General features: G+C 42.8%; 1 protein-coding gene across 1 annotated transcript; it reads left to right on the plus strand.

Moving 5' to 3' along the window:
* The first annotated feature begins 565 nt into the window (after positions 1 to 565).
* Positions 566 to 22,419, plus strand: LOC142588177 (2-oxoadipate dehydrogenase complex component E1). The gene is made up of 22 exons (XM_075699690.1): positions 566 to 1,062; positions 1,903 to 2,017; positions 2,085 to 2,220; positions 2,306 to 2,416; positions 2,579 to 2,690; positions 2,782 to 2,879; positions 4,319 to 4,382; positions 4,449 to 4,522; positions 5,676 to 5,932; positions 7,098 to 7,173; positions 7,759 to 7,950; positions 11,219 to 11,320; positions 11,588 to 11,719; positions 11,805 to 11,925; positions 13,414 to 13,565; positions 14,228 to 14,384; positions 16,231 to 16,331; positions 16,834 to 16,935; positions 17,931 to 18,176; positions 19,550 to 19,613; positions 20,377 to 20,462; positions 21,769 to 22,419. The coding sequence occupies exons 1-22, from the start codon at positions 960 to 962 to the stop codon at positions 21,871 to 21,873; spliced, it is 2,706 nt and encodes a 901-aa protein (XP_075555805.1). The 5' UTR covers positions 566 to 959; the 3' UTR covers positions 21,874 to 22,419.
* Positions 22,420 to 24,245: the final 1,826 nt, after the last annotated feature.

Below are 24,245 nucleotides of genomic sequence, written 5' to 3' on the forward strand. Positions count from 1 at the left end.
TTATTCTATGGTCGTACGGATTGTACGGCTACGGTAGCTACGTACTACGGAGGTGCAGAGTGGAGCGACGTTTTTTGAGTGGAGTTCGTAGTGCTAGCGAAAAAGAAATGAGCCGGAAAGAAATGACGCGTGCTCTGTGGTTGTCTTGGTTCTGTACCGTGTCATTCTTGCGCTGCCACTGTTAGGACAGTTGTGTATAGAATTCATGTGATTAAATGTTTCTTGTTATTTCATACTTGCCACGGGCGTTACCTGTCAGGTCAAAACGGTTATAACAAACGTGACGCCTGGTCAGTTCTAATCGCAGCTTTTAAATTCTGATTGCGGCCGCAGAAGCTCGCGTGTGCTGACGCTAACCGGTCCTTTCATTCGGTTGACCCGCTAATAAACCCGTTATGTATATGCAGCCTATCGTTCGCCTACGAGCAGCCGCAAGCCAATTTTTTTCCCCGTTGCATATAAAAATTGTGGAAGAACTCCGGCAATCATGAATACATGCGCCGAACATCATACATCTGTGGGTGCCCAAGTTATGTCGATGCGTGCAGCTGTAGAGGCTGCTGCAGCCCGCCGCGCCGTTGAGCGAGCGACCGCAGACAATGGAAGCCCACCTCCACCCTCGGGAGCTGAGGTTTCAAAAGCCACAACGCAAATAAAGATAAGTGCGCTGATAAGGTTCGTCCCGATCGCAGGACAAGAAACGAAAGCTGCGGCTTTCCGCACTGGTTGCGCGCTCCCAAGGACGCGCGCCTCCTTCTGCGGTAGTATACGTGTGTGAGAGGGAAAACTAGCCGTGTAGCGGCGGCGGCGGCGGCCGACGACGATCGTCAGCTCCCGTACTGCTATAGTGGTGACCGACTCCCCGGCCGCAAAAGAGGTCGTTGACGCCACGCCGGGACTTCGCTGACCAGCCTGCTGAAGCGACTTGGAATGAGCCACTGAGTGATCAAGCAGTCATCATGAACCGATTCGCGCGCCTAGACGTGGCAAGCAGACGATTGCTGCGATGGCACGTTTTCAGGCTGCAGCGAATGAACTACACGGGGGGCTTCTCCAAAGATCGTACGTATAGAACACCTGCAACACTGTGTATATCCGCCACGCGCGTTTATGGACGCGTGCGCAACAGGTGTCACGTATGTACCGACATGATGGGCGAACCGCGCGGATTCGCGAAGCTCTGACTAGCGCTTCGAAATTAATGACCGATAGTGCGACCTTCCCGCCGGCGAGAAGCACGCGGCGCGCTTCGTTTGTGGGCGGCATTATATGTTGCGCCTCTTTCTGTACTACACCTGTCGTGACTGTAAGCACAGGTGAAAAACGTGTACGCGTAAAAAGCGTCTGTATTGTTGCTAATTAAGTTCACGGGTTCACAAGAGAATGAGCAAATTTATTATCACTTTTTGCAGAATGCTTCGAGTAGCGTGTACTTATAGCATTCTAGCTCCAAGTTAACAGACACACACACACACACTACTTTCATACCCAACACATATTGCAGTCTCTTTTGCCAGTGCAATGCATTATTAATTTCTAATCTGAACTATCCTTTATAGCTCAAAGTTGTACCTGGGAAACACAAGTATATACATGTAATATGCATAACATGTTAATTAGCTTTCAATCTCACTATTTAAAACAATATATTTTTATCAAAGACCTGCTGCATGCATGGTGCAATATATAGCACGCTTATACTCCAAGCTTTGACAGTCTCACATTTTCAAGGACATTGCACTTGTATAACCCATTATATGGCAATTAACTTAGTTCAGTTACGCACATTCATGGTTTAAAGCAAATGTCACCATACTCTCTAGCTTGCTACAAAGCTTAAAAGTGCTAAGCAGCTGTCATTGCTCACTTCAGCCTCGTTATGTACTCCATCTAACTTTCCAGTTGTAGATACAGCTGCTAAAGAGGATCAGAGGATCTATGCACTCATCAATGCATACAGAAGGCATGGCCATAAAATTGCAAGCATCAACCCCATTGACACAAGACCTTCAACACAGTAAGAGCACCTAGCTTTAGCATTTGAAATGTGTTTATGCTAACTGCGTACATTATGTCTGGCCTAGGTATGTCAAGGATCTCGAACTGCAAACACACAACCTCACTCCTACAGAAACTGTATCTGGACAAAAAGTTGAGAGTATTGTGGAAAACATGAGAGCAGCTTACTGTGGTCCACTTGGCATGGAGTTCATGCACATGGTATGTGGATATTTAACTATACACTGTTGCAAGTGAAACAAGCTATGAATATATGTTCATTCGTTAACCATTATCCCTTGCTTAGGAAGAAGAGAGAAGAACATGGCTTGCAGATCGCTATGAGAGTCTCATTAGTCAAGGAAGACCACCTATTGAAAGGCGCAAAAAAATGGCAGAGATCTTGCTGAAGTCACAGGTAATGTGCCATTGATGTTATTTCCTTTTGTTTCATGTCATTGAGTGACCTTAAAGACACTCTAGAAAGGAGGTATTCCATAAGGGGCATGATATGCAGAGAATAGATATACACAGATATTTCCGTAATGCAGTACATTGAAATTTCTTTTCAACCTTTCAGGTCTTCGATAATTTCTTGGCAGCAAAGTTTTCGACTGTGAAAAGGTACGGTGGAGAAGGTGCCGAAAGCATGATGACTTTCTTCTACGAACTGTTTTGCCAAGCACCAAAAAGTGAGCACCACTTAATTAGTTCAATCTTGCAATTAATCTTGTTGAGAAAGGTTACAGCATGGGCATACATTGTGGCGTTTAACATTCGCAGCTGGAGTAACAGACATCGTTGTGGGCATGCCTCACAGGGGTCGGCTTAACTTACTCACAGGACTCCTGCACTTCCCACCAGTCCAAGTGTTTCAGAAGGTATGAAGTGTCCAGATGCGAAAAGCTATTCCTCATTCCATTTGCCATCGCTCAATACATTTAGTTAAAGCACAAACCCCATGCAAATCTTGCATGCAACTGCGACAAACGCTGTGATGGAGATGGCCGTCGCCTACAAGTCCTACCCTATGCGGGTGATGACTTGGAGTGACGTCTTCCCGGTGTTGCCAATATGAGGGTAGCAAATTCACGCCGAAAATGCCATGATGCATGCTTTATTAATTTAAGTTGATGTGTTTTACTGTAAAGAGCGGCGTAAAAAATTTCTGGTCTTGCAGTAGGTTCTTATCCTCGCACATATCAAAATTTAGTTGTTTGCTCATTCCGTGCGACAATCAGTAATACTTGGCTGATGTACACCTAGTTCCAGCTTCGCGCTAATGGCTAGTCGCTCATAGCACTTCCACGGGACGAACAATGAATTCCAGATTTCCAGAACTGAGCAATCGAGAGACAAAAATGAGCTATCTGTTCACGCAACGGTCTGTTTTGCCGCTCAAAGCCATTGCAAATCGCTGTCGCGCACAAAATCGGTCTCATGGGGTTTGGGCTTAACAGCAGTGAACAAAAGGAATGTTTCCATGCAGCAATACTGTTATGAAATAACATAACATCCTGTTATGCAAAATCAAGGAAAGCTTCATCACAATCTAACAGTACCATCACAGAGTCATTAATGGTGGTTTCTTTTACTCGTAAACTCCTGTATATGTTTGCTGAATTTATCACTGCAACTTTGTTGTGAATAGGGCATGGCTATAGGCCTTGGAAGAAGAAGATATCAGACATGAGATCAAAAAAGAAAACAATAATAAATTATTGCATTGAAGGCATCTGCATTCATTTCTTACACTGCATTTAGATAGCAAGCTTCTTACTATTCCTTTTGAACAGCTATTGAGACTGACATATGAATTATATTCCATGTTACTTGGAAAACCCCTCTCCATGCTTGCCTTTCAGTGGTGCAGGCATAGAGGTGGCAGAGTAAGGAGATGTCACTCCAAACCCTTCAGAAATACCTCAGGCTGCTACATTGATCCATATACATTGATTGGATGCAGGCAGTCTGCTGGAAAAGTGCTCCCAAAATTTTCCTATGCTACTGTTGTCTTTGCTCTCCCCCCCCCCCCCTTCTTTTTTCTTCTTTTATCACATTTAAAAAGAATTCGAATGTAGCATAGGTTGATGTTTATCTCATATTTAGTGCATAGCTTAAGTGATATGCAGACATAATACAGGAGAAGGCCAGGAAAAGCTGTGTACATGCAGATTTAATTTTCTGTCGGTTTATAAAATATTTACAACTGTTTTTCAGAGAAACAGGTCTCTGTACATGTGATCGTTTAAATGTAGTGCTATTTGCATGCCATACTTCTCCTTAACTCCTCTCCCCGCACCTTTCTATGTTTTCACAGATGAAAGGCATGCCTGAAGTTCCTGCTGGCATCAAGGGTTCTGGAGACGTACTTTCGCACCTGAGTAAGGCGTCAAAATTGAAGGTGTGAGTCTTTGATTTGCAGCAGCAATGTTTTCCATTCATTGCAGGCACATCTGTGGATTTGCAAGGTTACCCTGGTCCCGTCCATGCGACTTTGCTGCCAAACCCATCACATTTGGAGGTAATCTGAATAGTTATCGGGGCTTATGCTAGCATGTATTATGTGTCTCTGCGGTGCTATTCAAGTACTGTGAACATTTGCACTCATAAAGATATTTGTCTCTTTTTGCTTTTTCTTTAGCATTGTTGTTCTTTGGGATGAAGTGCACTGTAGCTTTATGGAGCAGCACTATTGTTGCCACAAAGGCTGTGATAATGAGTAGGAAGACAGCTGCATTATGAAATTTCTGTAGTTTGTGCCGGTTAGTAACTGCTAGCATCCACTGCATTGCTGCATTTTCATCTCTCTCACATCAGAGCTTGAAAGTTAGGAAATTGGTAAACACAGGTCATTGAGGAAATGGACAGTCTTAGCCGCATGACTTCATTTTTCGTTTGTTGTCTTGCTATGCTTTTATAGTCTGAAGAGGAGTGGCATCCTCCTGTGCTTCACGCCACATGAAAACACTACCGTAATTTCACAACAAACCTACCAAGTATTGTACCTGCCAACTCTCCCGAATTTTCCATCAACTTTGCAAATTTGGGCTCATATTTGCGAATGTTGCACAAAGCTTTAAGAAAAATAAATTATGTTCACGAAACCGTTGGTTTATCGGTCCCCAAACTTTCCATTGAAAGTGTTCAGGTGGTGAAAGAATGTCAAAGGGGCACTTGCTTTGAGCAAGTTCATGCAGAAAAGTTCCTGAATCATGCAAAATCATTAACAGCAAGGTTACTAACACTGTTACCTAAGAACAAGGTGTTCCTTGTCAGGCTTTGTTGATCCATCTTTGCTGCTGCTTGAGTGTTGCATGTAAAAGTAAATTATCGTTAATAAAGCGTGTATGTGCCCTGCAAAAGGTGAATGCTCAAGGCAAGCTTTAAGGAAGAAGGCTAGCTGTTCATCTCCTCACCAATTTTCCCTGCCAGCCTTGCATTCCACGGGCTATTTATCAATTTTAATGTTCATAGACTGGCAGGTATGCAGTATGACAAGCACTTTTAGCCGTACCAGCAAGAAAATGCATCCAGCCTTTTGCACCAAAGATTTGCCAGAAAACTTAATCTGAACATGCCTACCATCTTATGCCTATTATTCACTTCATTTCCTCCAAACACCATGCGCATGTGCGAGCACAAATCGCTGCCTCGTTTTTCTCGCTGTGGATCAGGGTGTGAGTCCCGTGGCAGTGGGAAAAGCACGAGCCCGCCTGCAAAGTTTGGATCCCGCGAAGTACGCCAAGGCTGCCTGGGGTGGCCACTTTCCAGCGCTGGCCGTCCAGATCCATGGCGATGCTTCCTTTGCCGCCCAGGGCGTCATTATGGAAACTGTGGCCATGTCACGGCTGCCAGAGTTTACCGTGGGAGGCTCCGTCCATTTAGTGGTCAACAACCAGATTGGATTTACCACACCAGCCTCCTATGGCAGGTGACTAGTTTCCTACCTTGTGAGGTGCTGTGGCAATTGCTCTGGCTTATTTTTTCTCAGTGTAAGCCACAAACGCAGATAAATGTTAGGAAATAGAGCGAGTGAAACAGCAGTAGAACATTATTGCTTTCATAATATTCATTATCGCTAGCAGACATTTATTTGTTTGATTATTTATTTATTTATTTATTTATTTATTTATTTATTTATTTATTTATAGAGGTACTGTGGACCATGAAGTCCAAGCAGGGAAGGTGTTACAAAATACATGAATTGAACAAAACACTGTGTAAATAAGAATAGATAGTTTTGTATGTTACAGGTCACGGAGCTATGCTTCAGTCAGTTGGTTCCAATCTGCTATCATTTACGAGAAGAAAGAAAGATCTGTTTTGGTGAGAATTGGTGCAAGCGAATGAGGGTACAGTGGTGTCTAGTGTGCCTAGTTGTCACAGGTGATAAATATAGCAAACAATCTAGGGTAGCAAACAATCTAGGGCTGGCAAAAATCTAATGTGTAATCTAAGGTGTTATGTAATATCATGTGAATCCGATGTGTATTGAGCAATCTAAGTGATGAATGTAATGTGGCCTAGTGGAGAACAGCGCAGGGGACTGATAACCATATAAACGGTGCCGCTAGCCAAGTGTGCGTTGCAGCCGACCAACCCGGTGGTCGATCCTACTCCAGGAAGAACACTAATAGATCGCAGGGACAGCTCAGCTGCCCACAATGCTTCAGAGCAGTTAAGAGACCCACATACAGCCCAAACTCTTTTCCCCCACTGTCATTGTCAAAAATAGTCGGAACGTGCTTGCATCTTGGCTAGTGCGTCGCATCGGAAGTGCATTTGGAACACATGCATATGCACACTTGGATGAGCAAGCTTGTAGTTTTTGGGATTATCATATTCTGAATTGGAATGCGGAGCCGCTGTTTTATAGTAGCGGTGCCTTTTTCTATGCACTTTTTCACTTTTTTGAGTGGCCAGAGAGACGCTCTGCCTGGGTTGGCAAGTGTTGCACACAACCATTCATGAATGCGAGTTGTGTGAAAAGGTATTAGCCTAGAATAAGGCATCGCTACAAAATAGCAGCCCAGATTTCCTCGCGTTCTGCTATGTGCCCTGAAAACGACTGTTTCTTTTTTTTTCTTTTATGACAGGTCATCAGCTTATGTCAGTGATATCATGAAGATGATTGATGCTCCAGTTATACATGTAAATGGCGATGATCCAGAGGTATGCACAACTTTTCCAGCAGTCTCAGAAACAAAAAGTTTAACAGTGCCAGACATATAGTCATTGTTTAACAAAAGTACAGAGCTATTTATGCAGGCTTTTGTTGCATATGTGTTCAGGATATATTTTTGACACGAGGTGTGATGCCATTTACAGTGCTTCACATCAAAATTCCTGTTGCCGTCTTCGAAACTGCAGGTTCAGATCCCATGGGTGGTGCATTGTTGTTTCTTCGACTTTCTGTCCATTTTTCTGTGAGATAATTATGAACATGATCATCACCATCATATGAGCATCTCTTTTGAACTGGGCTGGTGTCACTGGCCACAAAGCTTTTCTCGTTTTTTTTTTTCTTCTTTTTAAACCTTTCTGGCATTTCCTACCATTTAAATAACTAGACTTAAACCCTATACAAATAAAGTTGCTTCAAATCACCTATACTTTGCCTGGCTGTTGACTGCCAGCTCTTTTGTTAGTTACTTCTCTTCCCTGCCCTTTTTGCAAATAACCATGCTGATTGAGTGAGCTCTAAATTTCCTAGCACTGCTGCCTCAACAACACCATAATAAATCTTTCCTATTGCAGGCTGTGGCCTTAGCAACCCAGCTGGCCATGGAGTTTCGACAGAGGTTTAATGATGACGTTCTTCTGGACATGCTATGCTTTCGACGTTGGGGGCACAACGAGATGGATGACCCCACGTTCACCAACCCACTCATGTATGATGCAATTCATGCCAGGGACAGCATCCCGAACGACTATGCGAAGAAACTGCAGGTGAGCCATGTTTTGTTTGGACAAGCACACAGGAAAAAACAGCTCTCTCATGAGTACGTGTTTTTGTGTGCCTGTTCTTTCTTTGCCCTGTGCACAGAACCATTTCATCAAGAGAAGGAACCTCTGATTAGGAGCACCGTGAGAGTCTAATTTTATATAGAGCATACAAGAGCACATAGAGAAAGACACGGATTAGGGAGAATTGGAAAGCTAGGCCTAGTTGTGTGATCTTTAACTTGGAGATGCTAAGATTTTATTGTTACCATTGGAATGTGTTGGCATCAGGAAGTTTTCGTTTCAGCCACTTGATGTGATGCTAGCACGCGACGCATTCCGAGTCACTCGAGGCATGCTGTCAATGACCGGAAAGCAGTTCCTATACACATATTTTCCTTGCTATGTGGTTAAGACTATTCATGCAGGCCTCACGCAGACTAAATAGGCAAAATTAACTTGTGGACAGCCAACACGTATCGTTGTCACAAGTGCCTGGCAATTGGGACTTGGCGTTTCCCTACACACCGACCTAACCACACGAAGCCAACAGATCTTGAAGCCAAAGCATAGGAGAAATTACGTGTGGATTTTCATTGAAATGTAGAATTGATAACGTAAAGGAAAATAAGTCTACGAAAAAAACAACTTGCTGCCAGTAGGAGCCAAACCTGCATCTCCCATATTTCATGTGCTATAGTCTCTACCAACTGAGCTATGTTGAGAGGCGTTTTCACATCCACTTTCTTGGGTGTTTGTGCATGTGTACAAGGTCCGATTGTGGGAGCGTTACCCAGTGCAACTCAGCCAGGGCCACTATCAGCTGAAGTAAAACATCTCTTTAAGCATAGAAATCATTTTTATATTATAATTTCCACATTTCAATTAACTCTTTCCTTACCATGAGAAAATTGGCCATAATGATTTATTAAAATAATATTATCATGGCTACAATGTCAGGCTATATATCAATCAAAAGCTAAATAATTGTACTTTCTAAATATTTTAATATTAAACACAAATGTTAGGGCATAATATGTAATATTATTTGTGAAAAATATAATTTATTGACAAATAAATAAAACATTTGCATTGTTGTGTTGGTAACATAAAAAGAAGAAGCGAGGGAATAAACCTGAACCATAAAAAGTATTTTCACATCAATTGCCTATAACACGTGAAAAGTCATAAGGAATATGAGTTACAAAAAAAAAATTTTTTCCACCTAGTGGAAGCTGCCGAGTGGATCTAAGGGTCTCCTCCGTCGTTCGAACTAAAATCTGATGAACTCCATTCGTCCTCAGAGTCACTGCTGCTAGGTACATCAAAAAAATCACTTGAGGATTCAACAGAACCGCGAGAACAGCTTCGTTCGCGCAAAGGTCCGGCGACCGAAATGTTTGCCATCTTCACAATCAAATGATGTGAACCATTCTCTTTGTACCACCATTAAAACTCGTCGCCGCTTGGGAAGAAGACGTACTACTCAGGAAACAAAGATTTAGTTCTTAGACAATAAACTAGGTGGAAAAGCAAGTCCATAGGAGGGCCACTAAGGGGCCCTGACCCACTTTTTATCGAAGTGAAGAAAGGCATTTGAAGTGAAAATAGACTATTTCAGAAACACTTTGCCGCAAAAAGTACTTCAATGCATTCAGCAGGAGCGGAGTTATTGGCAGTGAAACACGGCCTCCTCTCTGTTCTCGTTCCTTTTTCAATGCCTTGCACTGCGAAGGCTATGGCGCAGTGGGGTGTGCTCACAACGCTCTGCCTTCTAAATTTCACCGTGGCGCGCAGTTCAAATTTCAATTTGGACGTTAACGTAGACACCACGACTTCCGTCTTTGGTGCCTACAATACACTGAACATAAGCTAAATGTGGTTGTCCTCAGCAAGCCACAGTGCGCTTAACCAGTGAACTCGTGGCGGCACCCCGCGGTGGCAGCAGAATCTGCGCCATGTAGCCGACCGCAGCGTGATGTCAGCTATTGGCCAATAGCAGCTGTTTAAGGGAATGACAAAATAATGCGTCCGATGGCAAAATAGTGTGTCTGGAAGAGAGTGAGGACAGGGCCATCTGTTGAAAAGAGAGCATTTGAGAGAAAAGTGACTTCGCAATCTGCTTGTGAGATCCTTGCACCGCATATGACAGCGAAACTTGACTGAGATGTTCACAGCAGCGTGTGCTATCCGCGGACTATGTTATTTCACCAAGACTGAGGTGTGGTTCAGTGCCCCCTTTAAATTTTTGCACAGCGCATATGGGACATATATGACCCACGCTCAATGGGCATGCTAAGGAAGGAGTTAAAGCCACAGTTGATTTCCCCTTGGCTTAATTGTCTGTTGCTTTCGTAAGATTGCATCTAAGAAAAATAATGGAGCCTGTTGGTTCCCCTGCTACTCATGGTGCTGATCAGTGCTTTGTAATACACGTGGTTAAAGTAAAAGAGCCCAGCTCAGTAAAATTCAAGCTTCTTTTACATAGCAAAGTGACATATCCTTCACAGATGTAGTATGCTAATCTGAGCAACTGCTACATCAAAGGCAGGAAAGTTGTTTAAGGGAGTTCTGCAGACACTTCATCGGAAGCGCCAGGAGTCTGTTTGCTGGCTGTTATTAGTGATGGTTCATGGTTGACACCGCCTGCCCGCTCTCAACAACGGCCCAGTCATGTGGTGACTTCGGGGTTCCATACAGTCTGCATTGCTGGCTGCTCTTCAATTTACATTTAACACTGACCACATCATCACCATGCCGTCAGCTTTTGCCACTGCATCCACACAAACTCATAGCTGACCTCTAACGTGGAGCCTATGAAATGTGATGTGAGGAACAAAAATTACAGATTGCTGGCTAAAAGAAATGCACAAAGGTGGAGTTGCGTATTTGAGTTAGGTATACGCAAGGCAACTTTCATTCTATGATCATTGATGATAATGTTTCAAAGCACCGATTCAAGACTCTGAAGCAGGTTGCATTGCTGGCTCATAAACCAACAAATGGCGCTTGCTGCCTGTCATTCAGTGTTGGCCGAAGACATGTAGCAAGAAACCTCTTACTCAATACTGAAACTCAGCAAAAAAAAACTTTTTTTTCTGGTATTTTGCCTGTAGGAAACACTCGTCGATCAAGGGCTAATATATTCGCTGTAGGAAGTATCAACATTTCCCGCACCTTGAAGCTGGCTAGTGCTTAGCTACATGTATTCACTTGTTGCTAATCGAAAGCAGCACCCTTGAAGTCAGTACCATGCATGCTTCTGCTGGTGCAGGAAGAGGGGAGCCTCGATGCCACTGAGAAGCAGCAAATTGTGACCGACCACATGGCGTTCCTGGGTGAACACTTCAAGCTGATTGAAAGTCACACTCCACCGGTACGTCCACCGCCGATCGCTGGGTAGAGCGATTCACTTCATTGGCGAGTTTGTAGAACATTCCTTACCTTATATTTTACCTATTTCATGTATCCAAGTGTTACGTTGAATGATACGTACCATAAAATTCTGTCTTGCTGCATCATTTGAGCAAGAAAAGAGCAGTGCTAAGAGCAAAATCTTTTTTGATGGCACACATCTATGTTTTTGAAGTATGTCCTTAACCAGCTTAATGGCACATGTGTGTAAACCACCTCTTATGTTTAGTTCAGCAGGTTTCAAGGCAGGTGGAGTGGCATCTCCCAGGCTCCTTCAGCTGTCACCTATTGGGACACGGGTGTAGACCCAAATGTGCTAAAGTATGTGGGTGCAAGGTCGGTGCAAGTGCCTCCTGAAGCAGTAAGTTTTAATACCATGAGCGAACGTCCTTAGTCACCACCTTCTTTCACAATTTCTTATGAATGCCTTGCTTTATTTCTTCCAGACAGTTCATCCTCACCTTGTCAAAGTTTTCGTCAATGAACGGCTTCGTAAAATTGAAGAAGGCAGAGGCCTTGAATGGGCCACTGCAGAAGCACTCGCTCTGGGTTCCTTGCTTTATCAGGGTGGGTTGCTGAATGTTCTAAGAATGTTTCAGGCCTCCTCGCCAGATTCCAGCATTGCAAACAAAAAAGCTCAGGGTGTAGGTCGCATAGCCATGATCGTGTCTGAAAATTACTTTGCACTAATGTTACACACAAAAACAGCTAAAAATTTGAACGTTCTTGTGCCCTTCTTTCGAGAGCAGCCAATCTCCTCGCCTGCAGAGATGACAGTTCTTGCCTTCACATTGGGAGTCCTACTACAGTACACGAATTGTTAGCAGCAACAAAAACTAGCTCGGGACTTTCGTAAAATGTCAAATGTGCAAAACTTTGCCTGAAATGCACCGCGTGGCAAGGAAAAGAGAGCGGGTAATGAAATTAATGCTGGGGTTGTGTTGTAAACATCACATGGGCTCTCAGCTCCAATATGGGAGAAGGCAGGGAAACGATGTTCACTTGCAGGCACTGGTTAAGACAGTGAGAGCAAGCCCATACTGCGTAGAGTGCAGCTTGGATCCCCATGCCATTGCCTAGTAACATTTTATTTGCTTCTGTCCCCACTATTACTTAAGCCCTTCTTTAAAGCTGTCGCAGCAGAACATTTTCCACGGATAGCGCTTTACAGCTTTCTGCATACTATGACAACAATTTCAAATGGTGTTTGTTGAGAGATTCTTTAAAGTGCAATCACAAGCAAAAGTTTGTGGACCACGGTATCGGAAAAAACGCAATTTCTTCTAGCACAGCTTCGTAGCATGTAACTGCTTGGTCAAACACACGCTTGTTGGCTGCACCGCTCGATTTCAGCCAGCATGCCCAGGCTGCGAAGAAAAAAAAACATTTTCACGGCATTTTTGGTTTTCAAACTTTAGCTTGCGACTATACATTTAATCTACAGTAGTGCACTTGCTCTAAGTCATAGCTTAGCATAGAAGTTGCTCAGAGGGAAAAATTTGTGCAAATAACAATATTACATAATAATGTCGTCGGGTTTTCAATGATGAAGTTCACCCTAAGCCAGGATTTTGGGGTAATGCTTTTTTCCACGATATTCCTTTTTTGCGCTTCTTGCGCTTCGTCAGTGGTCAGAACGACGCCCTACCCACTTTATCAATGGAATCTGTAGTAACAGCAGTAGCTTGTTGTAAAGAGGACCGAAGGGGACGAGAAATGAAGATCCACAAGCATTGTAATTGTCTCACTTCTAGGTGGACATCTGAACTGCCCTGTGCCCATGAGAAAGATGTAGGTGAAGAGCAAAGACAGGGGATAGAAAAGTTAAAATAAAGAATCAGCCGGCCGTGAACAGTAAGAGTGGCGTAGAATCGAGCAGAAGGCATCGCTACTAAATCGCAGCCCTAGAAATTTCCACTTCTATGAAAAAGTCCATCCAGAACTTTCAAATTTATGACACAAAGAGCCTGTTTGAAGTGGCTTAATTTTCTTCAGCAGTGATCATTTGAACACCGTTATTGCAACGGTGCCGCCCTTTGCCTTCTCTGCTGGCAGGTTTCAATGTTCGCATCTGTGGCCAGGATGTCGGTCGTGGCACATTCAGCCAACGACACGCCATCCTTGTTGACCGTACCAACGAGCAACGCCTGGTTCCCCTCAACAACCTGAACCTCCCACCTGAACGTGGTCCACAAGGGCATTACGAAGTAGGGCGTTTTCCTTTTTATATTACCATAAAAGCTTTTTATTGCACCACAAACATGGATAAAGGCAAAGATGACTCCACAGTGCTGATTTATTGGAAAGCATGATATATGTATATATCTTGCTGAACCTTATAAAATTCTTTTAAATCTGAAAATTCAAGCAAGATTTAGGACTTATGCTAATTTTGTTAATGAGTGTTATTAGTGTTTCTCAGGCACGATGTCCTCTTTGTCGCTGTCATTATCCCTTAAACGTGCTTCATTATCAACATCGACGTCCTCTGAATCAGAGGTCATAAGAAGCCCTTGAATTTCTGCACAGTTAAAAAAAAATGCGCAGGCTTTTTGCGTCAGTCCGCCATGTTGGAAAACGAGACGCAAGCAACACTGACAGTTGATAAGCTTTCTCAAGCTATCTGTCTTATAAAAAACGTAACCTACAGTAAAATATTGGCTTAACCAACTTTTGAGTAGATGGTGCAACGAGTCCGTGGATGTTTCACATGCACAAATTATCTTAAGGACAACCAGCAGTATGCATCATTGGTCAGATGGATATATACTCGGGCATGCCACGTAGCTAAGATAGAGAGCTTTGCATAAGCAGCTCAAAATGCAGCAATTATGCGGTAGCTCCCAGTAAAATTGCTTCTGTTGTGCAGGTTGTGAACAGTCCCCTGTCGGAAGAAGCAGTGCTTTCCTTCGAGTATGGCTTCAGCCTGGAGACTCCGAAAACCCTTGTGATATGGGAAGCGCAGTTTGGCGACTTCCACAATAGTGCACAAGTCGTCATTGACACATTTGTTACATCCGGTGAAGGTTAGTTCAATATCATGTTGTGGGGAACAGTACATGTAAACTGGGGTATTTTTATTCATTTTTTTCTTGTCAGTTTAAGGTGGGCATCAGGGAAACTTTGTATCTTGGACTGCTTTTCATCTTGACATATGAAGCAGAGCATGAAAACACGACACAAAGCAGCAAAATAAATGGACAGTGTAACCACTCTACTCACAGATACATTTTATTTCGAAAAAGCGGAGTTAACATACACACACGAGAGCACCACCAAAGTGTCATTTTTGGAAGACCAGCAAAAAAGGTAATAGGATTGCTTTCGAACAGGAATATTTTATTCCTTTTCTGCCAAAGAGTGCCATTTGTCATCACACCATGGTGTTCCGGTTCATGTGTGTACACTAACTCTGCTTTTTTCAAAATTAATGGTTGCGAGTGCTGAGGCTGTCCCGTCTGTGTATTCTGCTCCTTTGTGTCATGCTTCCATGCGCTGCTTCATACGTCAAGATGATCGGTCACCAACTCATCCAACTGTCAACTTTGTTAGACTGCTTTGTTTCAATATGTCATGAAACCAAAACAACGTAGGGTAGTTTGTTGCACCACTCCCATGTTCTATCGCGTATGCATTTTCCCTGCATTGATTGTTTCATGGCTAAGGCATACCCTTAAATTCACGATGAAAGACACATGGTAGACCTCTTGCACAAATGACAAGCTTGTCTTCTTCGCAGAGACCACCTTCCTTGACATGGTTGCATAATCCGTTCGTGATGTAGACATTGAATGCACACATTTGTTTTATTTTGATTTTGGTAACAGACAAGTTCAGACATATCACAGTGCCTCACATATAACCCACACTAAAGATTCAGAAACTGAAGTACAAAATGGGGTGAAGCTTATGTGTAATATTTGCTTTTAGATAGGGTTCGTGACAATACAGGTTGTATTGCCATAATGCCAAGTTGTAAACCCACACCAGGGAGTTGTTCTAAGTTAATACAGTTAAGGAAGCTAAGATATAAAATGAAACAAAACTTGCATTTTTGCAGTGGGATGACAGCTTATACCTAGGAAGCCCATTTCAGATGAATGAAAATTAAAACAACTTGATAACCTTCATTTCCGGTCATAGAGAGCACATTCATGCCAAAAAACAATAAAATGGTATTTAAGTAAAAAGTTATTAACATATTAATTAATTACTCCATAATTGCCTTGCTGAGCGATCCATAACCAAAACTTCATTCCAGTATGTCAAATGCTACTGCAGCTTTTGTGTTATGTTTCCCACGAAAACATCTTTTTGAGGTATCAAACTTGCCACATCGAATAATGTACGTTGAGTGTTGCGGTGTTAAATTGATACACGAGAGAAGAGCTGTGTTGTTGTATTTAACAGATGCACTAAAGGTGATTTTTCAAATAAGGAAAAGCGTGCCAGAATAGGTCTTTCTATACTTCAGCATATAACCCTAACAAGCTAAAGCAATTTACCCACTGCGGTAGCGCAGTGGCTACGATGTTGCGCTGCTTAGCTTGAGGTTGCGGTTTCGATCCTGGTGGCTGCATTTTGGTGGGTAGGAAATGCAAAAACACTTGTGTACTTCAATTTAGGTGAACGTTAAAGAGTCCCAGGTGGTCAAAAATTAATCCGCAAACCCCCACTACGGTGTACCTCATAATCAGATTGTGGTTTTGGCACGTAAAATGCCAGAATTTAATTTTTAAGCTTAAGGTAAAGCAATTCTTCCTTCTCTCTCTCTCTCTCTTTTATTCATTCCAACCTCTACGACATCAGTGAACCAAGGTTGCTCCAACTATAAATGAGCAAGCGCTTTGTGGTGTTGTTATCTGCTTTCAGCCAAGTGGTTCCTACAAAGTGGAATGGTTGTATTGCTGCCACACGGCTTTGATGGAGCAGGCCCTGAGCATTCATCATGCCGCATTGAGAGGTTCCTGCAGGTAGAGTGCACTTAATTTGTTTGTGGAACTTAAATTGAAAGTTTTTCGTTACACTTTATTGGCAAAATGGAGTGTATACCATTTGTAAGCCAACTACTACAAATTCTCTCTATTTAAGCACAGATTGGTACGCAAAGCACTGGTGTTAATAATTTTATTTTCTTCTTCGGAGGTATGTGACACTTGACAGAAAAGTGCACTCAACTATGCTGATAGCATTTAGTAAAACAATGAATAAACTCTAACAGCAGGATTGTACCATAATATGTAATGTTCAGAGGAACGCGGCAAGAGTGACGTTCTGCTTTCACACAATGTCACAGTGCACAAAAGCAAAAGAAAAATTTACAGCCCAAAATCCTAAAAGCTGCAACACTTCTGCCCAGTCGCACAGCAGCTCGTTACAAGTGTAGCACAATATTTTACTCATCTCTGTCTGCCCTGCTGGCCTTTTCAGCGCGTTCTGTGCGGATTGGCTCATGGCTTGCCTCTGTGCTTTCAGATGACTGACAGTAAAGAAGATGCCGTGGACGGTGATGATATCAACTTTGGTTTTGTGAATCCCACAACACCAGCTCAATACTTCCACCTTTTGAGGAGACAGGTACAGTAACTAACTTTTTAGATGTTTCCACTTGTTTTTTTGTTTTTTTCAATTTTGTGAACATGCATTTGTGTGTAGTCGTGCGTAATGTCCCAACTCCTGTCACAGCCTATATAAAGACTAGAGCAGCGTACTTAAATGAGGGAACCGGAGCCAGAACACACACCAGAACATTGCAATGCCGTGTTGCCACGTGACACTTCCGTATCATGATCTCGTAACGCACACACACATCTCCTGCAAAATGAAATCAAAAGTTATTTGTAGAAAGTTATTATATTAATTATTTAAGGCCACTCCGAGGGCTGCCACTATTTTTTTTTGTGGTTTTTAGGACCAAGACAGAAACTTAACAAAAAAAGCGAAAAGTAACAAACATCGTATTAGTACCCCTTTAATGTGCTTTTCACATAAATGACAAAGGTCAGACTAGTACTATGGAAATAAGCTCGTTTGCCAGATATGGCAGTGGTTCCAAGCTATAGTAGTAGTAGTAGTACAAATAATGCAGGTCCTGTTCGGGCCCAAGCAGGAGTGGTTACATCAATGGTAATAAACCAAGACAATAAATCGAAAAAATAAAAAATACAGGAAATAAAGAAAAAATATACAGGGGCATCAGCATCTGCAATTTAGAATTATCAACAGTAAATATGAAGTAGTAGTAGTAGTAGTAGTAGTAGTAGTAGTAGTAGTAGTAGTAGTAGTAGTAGTAGTAGTAGTAGCAGTAGCAGTAAACTTTATTACACCATTAAGAGGTAAAGAACTGGGTATAGAAGGTGGTCTTCACCTGCCGATGAGCCGACTCCTCAGCCTAGAAGTCCAGCAGCAGGCACCGCCCGTCATGCCCATTCCACCAGCCATAATTGATCGTGTAAGCTTGAGCTGGACAGTGCTACTTCCCACTGGTCTGTGTATGGTAGGATTAGGAAGGGATTGCAAGTTGAAAGTGTTTGACTCCAAGCTGTAATTGCGTGGTCTGGTGCAATCCGCAGATGGTGAGGAACTTCCGCAAGCCCCTGGTGGTGGCTTCTCCAAAGATTCTGCTGCGTCACCCCGAGGCCACCTCCTCCCTCGAAGACATGGCACCCGGAAAGACGTTCAGGCCTGTCCTCTCGGACCCGGAGCCCAGGCTGAACGCCTCCCGAGTCTTGCTGTGCAGTGGCAAGCACTACTATGCGCTGGCTAAGCACCGGGCTGAACTAGGCAGAGACAATGACATCGCCATCATCCGTCTAGAGGTAAAAAGAACAGCAGCGTTCCGTTGGATTTTTGCTCGTGGTAACCTGTACTTGATCCTTCATCCTGAGTAACCGATTGCCATCCATCAGTAGTGTGACAGCAGAGGCCACAGAAGCAGAGAGTCTCAGCGGACTGGAGTGTAGCAAGACAAAGTACCATAAAGAAGGTGCATACACTGCTACAAGCTTATGTAGGTATGGAGAAACGAAACATCTTGTGATCATCATGAAGGGACAGGGCAAGATGTCGAAGACAAAAGGCAGGAAACACACAGGACAGTGCTGGTGGGATGACTTGTCAATGACATGGTAAGGTGACTTGCCACAGCAGATGCTCAACTGTCAAGGGGCTATAACATTTACCGTAACTATTTCCTCACTGCAATACTATGTTTGATTGCTAGAGGCTTCCTGTTATGTTTGTTTGTTTTTCTTTATTATTATTTAAGAGGATACTAGCTACTACTAATACTGTGGTATCTCAAAGTTTAATCTAATTGGCCACACGAATTCAATTCAGCGCCGTCCTGTGTGTTTCCTGCCTTTTGTCTTTGTCGTCTTGAACTGCCCCTTCAAGACGTTCAACCAGCACCAACTCGCCCAAATGTTGATTCTTCAACATCTTGTGAGCCCCAGCCGCTGCAGCAAGCCGCAACAAATTAGTCTATGTTTGAATTTAAGGAACCAAATGGGAAAAAAGTAGACAGCGGCCTTAGTATAGTGACTATGCTAAATGATTTTGCTGAATGACCGAGCAGCTTTATAGTGACCGCGCAGCTGTTGTCCTTGGCAAGACAAGCAGCAGCCACCGTGGAACGATTTATATAGGCTCCCACCCCTTAGGAAGAAAAATTGTGGAGATGGTTAAATGAAGGATGGGTCTAGGTACACAAGGTATTATGTGACTAAAATTTAAAACAGCGCCAAAGGTCTTTTCTCTTCTTGCACCTAGAAGATGCTCTTCTGCCAATTCTGTTGTCTCCAACCCTACTGTGCTTCTGTGTGTATGTAAGTGTCCACATTGAGTTGTGATGGCACTGTTTTAGAGCTTGTTCCATTCATTCTAACCATTGAACATTCATTCTAACCATTCCTCATCGGGTTGTCGTGAAGCCACTGTTTTACAGTTTGCTCCAGTCAGTCCAACCAAAGTGAAGTCTGGCTGTCCTCTTTCAGCCTTCTCACAAAATTTGCCTAATGATACGAAATAGCTTATATCATGAGAGAGTTTGTTGTAAGTGATATGCTTTTATTGGTGGGCTTGACTAAGTGAAGCAAACTTTTGCAAAGCAAACTTGATGAGGTGCTGTGTTCTGAGAGCAAATTAATCTTGTTTGTTTCACCAACTTTATGAATAAGAACTTTGCTTTCAGGCTCTGTGCCCTTTTCCGGCAAAAGAACTTGCGGAAGAGCTTTCCAAGTATACTCAGGCAAAAGGTGCGTACACACATAGATTTGCTTCCTACTACAGCAACTATCTGGAATGCTAACTTGCCACAGCACATGCCCAACTGTCAAGGGGCTATAACATTTACCGTAACTATTTCCTCACTGCAATACTATGTCTGATTGTTAGATGCTTCTTGTTATGTTTGTTTTTCTTTGTTATTATTTGAAAGGATACCAGCTGCAACAAATACTGTGGTATCTCAAACTTTTGTGTAATTGGCCACACGAATTCAAATGAAGCAGTAATAAGCACCATGAAGGCTTTCTGAAGTTTATTTATGAAGGCTTCAACAAACATTAAAAAATCATGAGAGATACCATTTGTCATTTTACAAGAAAAATGACAGTTTGTAAAGGCCAGACTACCATGGAACCCAGTTTTGTTGTGTGTGCATTTGACCTTTTGTGCAACATTTTTACTTTGTGTATTGACGTGGCATGACACTTTTCTATTTTCTTTAATATTGGTCTATTACTCAAAGGCTTATCCACGACACAGGAATGATCTTGAGCTCCTTCAATTTGTCATCGCAAGCTGCCCAGGGCAATTCAAGATACTGATTTCAGTCAATGAGTGTTCGTTTACGCAGCATCTTGAATAGTCCTGGGCAGTTCAGGATGACAAATCGAACAGAAGCTCCAACGTTTGTTAGATTTGAGTAAAAAGAAAGGCCAGTTTACTGTGATTTGTACAGTTCAACATGCTTGTTCTTCCAAGCGGAGCTTTATTCTTTAACAATGACCTGTGCAGAGTTCATCTGGTGCCAAGAGGAGCACAGAAACATGGGGCCATGGTTTTTTGTACAGCCACGTTTCCAGAATCTTCTAGGGAGGCAGGTATGTCCCCTGGGCAAGAGTAAAAGGCTGCAAATGCATGTACAGTGTGGCCGAGTGCCTTTTCACCAGAAATCTTCGGCTCTGTGTGTGGTAGTTTATGAGAGTTATGAGAACAGTCTTTCTGCCAAGTTATTTGCAGTGGTCACACCTGCAGCCAATTCACTCGCAACAAGTTATACTGGATTTTACAGACAGCAGTGTGCACGTGGTACTGGTGACAGGGCTAAGTAAAAAGTTGACCTCAAGTGTTTCTCTGGTGTACCTGAAAGTTGGCTGCTCTGCAAGAAGGGGCTCTGTGGGGGTGAAGCCGACTTCACATATTCCCATCGTTTACGTGCAATAGCTCATTATGCATTAGAACTATATGTGTGTATGTGTAACCAGCATAGATACTTATTATGCATTTATCATTTTAAATTAAATGCTGAACCAAGGGCCATCAGCTGGAACAGAACTATGGCTCTTTTCATTCCTAGACGAGCACTCAACTGATTGGGCCATGAAGACAATGGGTTGCCAAAAGGACATTTATAGGGAGTTTTAGCTCGTCCTTGGTCGTTTTATCTTTTGCGAAATATTGGCTTACGTTTACGGGAACAGCCACACTGGTGGCACCATCTGTGGCACGCTCTTTAACCAGATGGGCACAGAGCTGTTAGTATTGCAATGACCTACCGTAATTGGTTTGACTGCTGTTGTAAGGCGTCTGTAGCAACATTATCATTAATATTCAGTCCTTTTAAATTTTGTTTAATGAGAACGCCTGCGAAATAGAAAATATTTTCCAACACATTGTAGTTGGACAAAGCGTCACAAGATGTCGCTACCAACATTGCCACTACTGTCCATGGCTCCAGTAACCTGATATTCCGTAAAGCTCCTATCTTTATGTATAGACCAGAATACTGGTGTGTGCACTGCGTGTTCAATGCTGGTGACAATTTCAGCATCTAGTAGCACTGCGGTTGGGACAAATAACATACGCACAATGGCACTGGCTAGAGAGAGCACACATTTCAAAATCTTTCCAAGGGAACTGTCCTCGTCCTCTTGTGCAGCCATTTATGGCTTGACTGCATAGCGTGATGCACGGTCTGCCAGCAGTGCTGCTTACAGTATGTGCCAGAATGTGCTCGCATTATTACCTGAACAACTTGCATTACAACACTACTGATTTGGCTCTCACCACAGTACAACCATGTTATGACACGAGCCTCTTTAGATTTCTAGGATTCTGACTGTACTGACAAACTGTGTATTGCAATTTCCCTTTTTCTTTCTTTCTTTCTCCCCCCCCCCCTCTCAGATCAAGTATGCTGGTCGCACGAACTTGGGTGTCCCTGCTGTAGGGGTGGGTCAAGTGCACCAGAAGGAGTGCCAGGAAATCTTGCAGAGGGCTTTCGCCAGCTGATGTGATCGAAGCTTAGTGCAATGCTCGGCGTATGTGGCATTATGTTTTGACAGAACTTGCGTGACATTACGCGAGCTCGCATCCTTCTCACAGTCATTCCGGGCACCAAGTGCCTCGACACCCTGTGCTTTAAACGTGTGATGCGCAAGGATTACTCCTCGTTCTTCGCCTGAGAAGAAACAAGTCCGATAAATCAGTACAAAGTTTGCGCAGCTTATTTTGCAGCTTTCAGAGACTCAGTTTGTCTTTGGAGTGTGCCATTTTATCTTGTGACTGCGTGTTGGGCAGTGTGTTTGACATGAAGCCTACACACTGCGTTAATGAAAAGCAGTTTAAATATAAATATCCGGTAGATCAGTGCAAACTTTGCCCGATCGATTTTGCAGCTTTTAATGGTAGATCAGTACAAACTTTGCCCTACTGATTTTGCAGCTTTTAAATAATTGCCTTGCCTTTACAGTGGGCCATTTTATCTCATGACCATGTGTTTGCATTGTTTGGCATGAAACCTACACATTGTGCTAATAAAAAAGCAATGAAACTGTACCTTGATTCGTGGAGACTTTATGCTTAGCATAAGCTAGAACACTATGTTACATTGCAGGGATACATGTTTGGAAAAGGGTGACAAGCTGCAGATGCAAAGCTGATGTTGAGACAGAAATATTACCCACAGAGTGACAATTTAGCTTAGCCAATGTACTATTGAGGCCCAGCAGGAAGATTTTGGACTACCATATTTCGGGATGACCTCTTGCAGCTTGAGCAGGCACAGCCGCCATCAGACTTAACCCAAACAACAAAGACACATCAATAGCACTTTAACTTCAACAAGTGCTGGCTGTGAGGAGGAAGCATTGAATGCTTTGAAAGGAAGTCTCGCTACGCTAGCATGCACAAGGCAGCCCAACCAGAAATATCCAGCTCCAACCGTAGGAGAAGCGAAAAGGTGCTTAGTTAAGGAGTGTTTGGGATACGTATGATGCCAACTGCGCATACTTAGTTTTTCAGTAGCAAGCCGTTTCACACGATATATGTTTCCTGCCTTAGGATTGAGAAAGCATGCAGCTTTGCACCTAATGACCCCTTTGTTCACTGCAGTGTGGTTTGCGACAGCACAATTGCAAACGAACGGTGAGAATACAATAACATGAAAGCAGTTATTTGTTTATACAAGTTTTGTTTGTGCGCCTAAATTATCAACTTGTGTTTTTCTTTATCTCCCACCGTTTCTAAGTTTGTACGTTCAAGCTTTCTTCTTTCAATGACCTCTGAAAGCCATGAATTTTCCCATGCAATAATAATCAATGCCTTGATGCTGCTGCACATGTAATGGCTGATAAATAATTGAATAAATGAATGAGACTGCCGATACAACATGAACAGAGATGCAGTCTCTATGCTAATGCTGTTCCATTCCTTTCATAATTATGTTATGTATCTTGTAAGATTATGTAACCATTAATGATTCTTGTGGATGTATGCACAGTGCAGTCCTCTTCTAAAACGAACATGTAAATGTGTCGCTTTTATATAGTGGGTGTTCCTGCAAATACTTAACCAAAAAATTGCCTGTGAGAGATAGCACAATTCTAATCCTTAAGCTGGATTGCTCAAACAGGTGGACATTATTTGCACGAAAAATCTAAATGCATAAGTGACTCGTCAACAAAAAATTTCCAATTACGTTTTACTAATCACCTTGTGGAACATATTCTAATTTACCAATTGTAGCTGGGGCATTTGCAGGGCGAATCTACTTGAGATGAATTCTCAGGGTGAGACCAGTTTCCGAAATTTGAAAGAAATACATTGGCAGTCCAGTTACTTTTGCGTTTCAATTCATAAAACAGTGTTTTGTTGAAAAAGTAAGTGGAACGACCGCGCATTTCAAATGCACATTTGATGCCAAATATCTGGGGGAAATGGTGTCATCCACAGAGTTCTTTTCAAGTAGATATGCCTTGCAGTCTCACCAGCTGTAATTTTTGAATTACAATGTGTGCCATAAGGTAATTAGTTAAAAATTTAATTCCTGACTTTTCTGTTAGTTAGTCGATTATGCAGTTCAAGTCATCGTGCGAGTAATGTCTGCCTTTTTGAGTGGACCGGCTTAAGGACTAGAATTGCACTAGCTGCCACAGGTTATTTTTAAATATTATTTAGCCTTTGCAGAAACACCTGGTATATTGGGTGTGCTACGTGTTCAGGCAGAAGCAGTATGATTCACAGGTCTCATTGGGACACAGTTCTGCCCACTACAATTATCTTGCTGCCGTGGGTTTTCGACACTCGTGGCTATCTCATTGTAGCTGTGCAATTATACACACCAACTTCCACCATCTCAGTAGCGTCATGTGGGGAAGCCAAAT

The sequence above is a fragment of the Dermacentor variabilis genome, chromosome 7 (assembly GCF_050947875.1).
Source record: "Dermacentor variabilis isolate Ectoservices chromosome 7, ASM5094787v1, whole genome shotgun sequence".
Taxonomy (NCBI): Eukaryota; Metazoa; Arthropoda; class Arachnida; order Ixodida; family Ixodidae; genus Dermacentor; species Dermacentor variabilis.

What these genes read in the sequence shown, in the direction of transcription:
- LOC142588177 (XM_075699690.1), top strand. Translation starts at nt 960, where the DNA reads ATGAACCGATTCGCGCGCCTAGACGTGGCAAGCAGACGATTGCTGCGA. An exon ending in GGGGGGCTTCTCCAAAGATC is followed by an intron (nt 1,063 to 1,902) that starts GTACGTATAGAA and finishes CTAACTTTCCAG; the next exon opens with TTGTAGATACAGCTGCTAAA. An exon ending in TCGCCATCATCCGTCTAGAG is followed by an intron (nt 18,177 to 19,549) that starts GTAAAAAGAACA and finishes CTTTGCTTTCAG; the next exon opens with GCTCTGTGCCCTTTTCCGGC.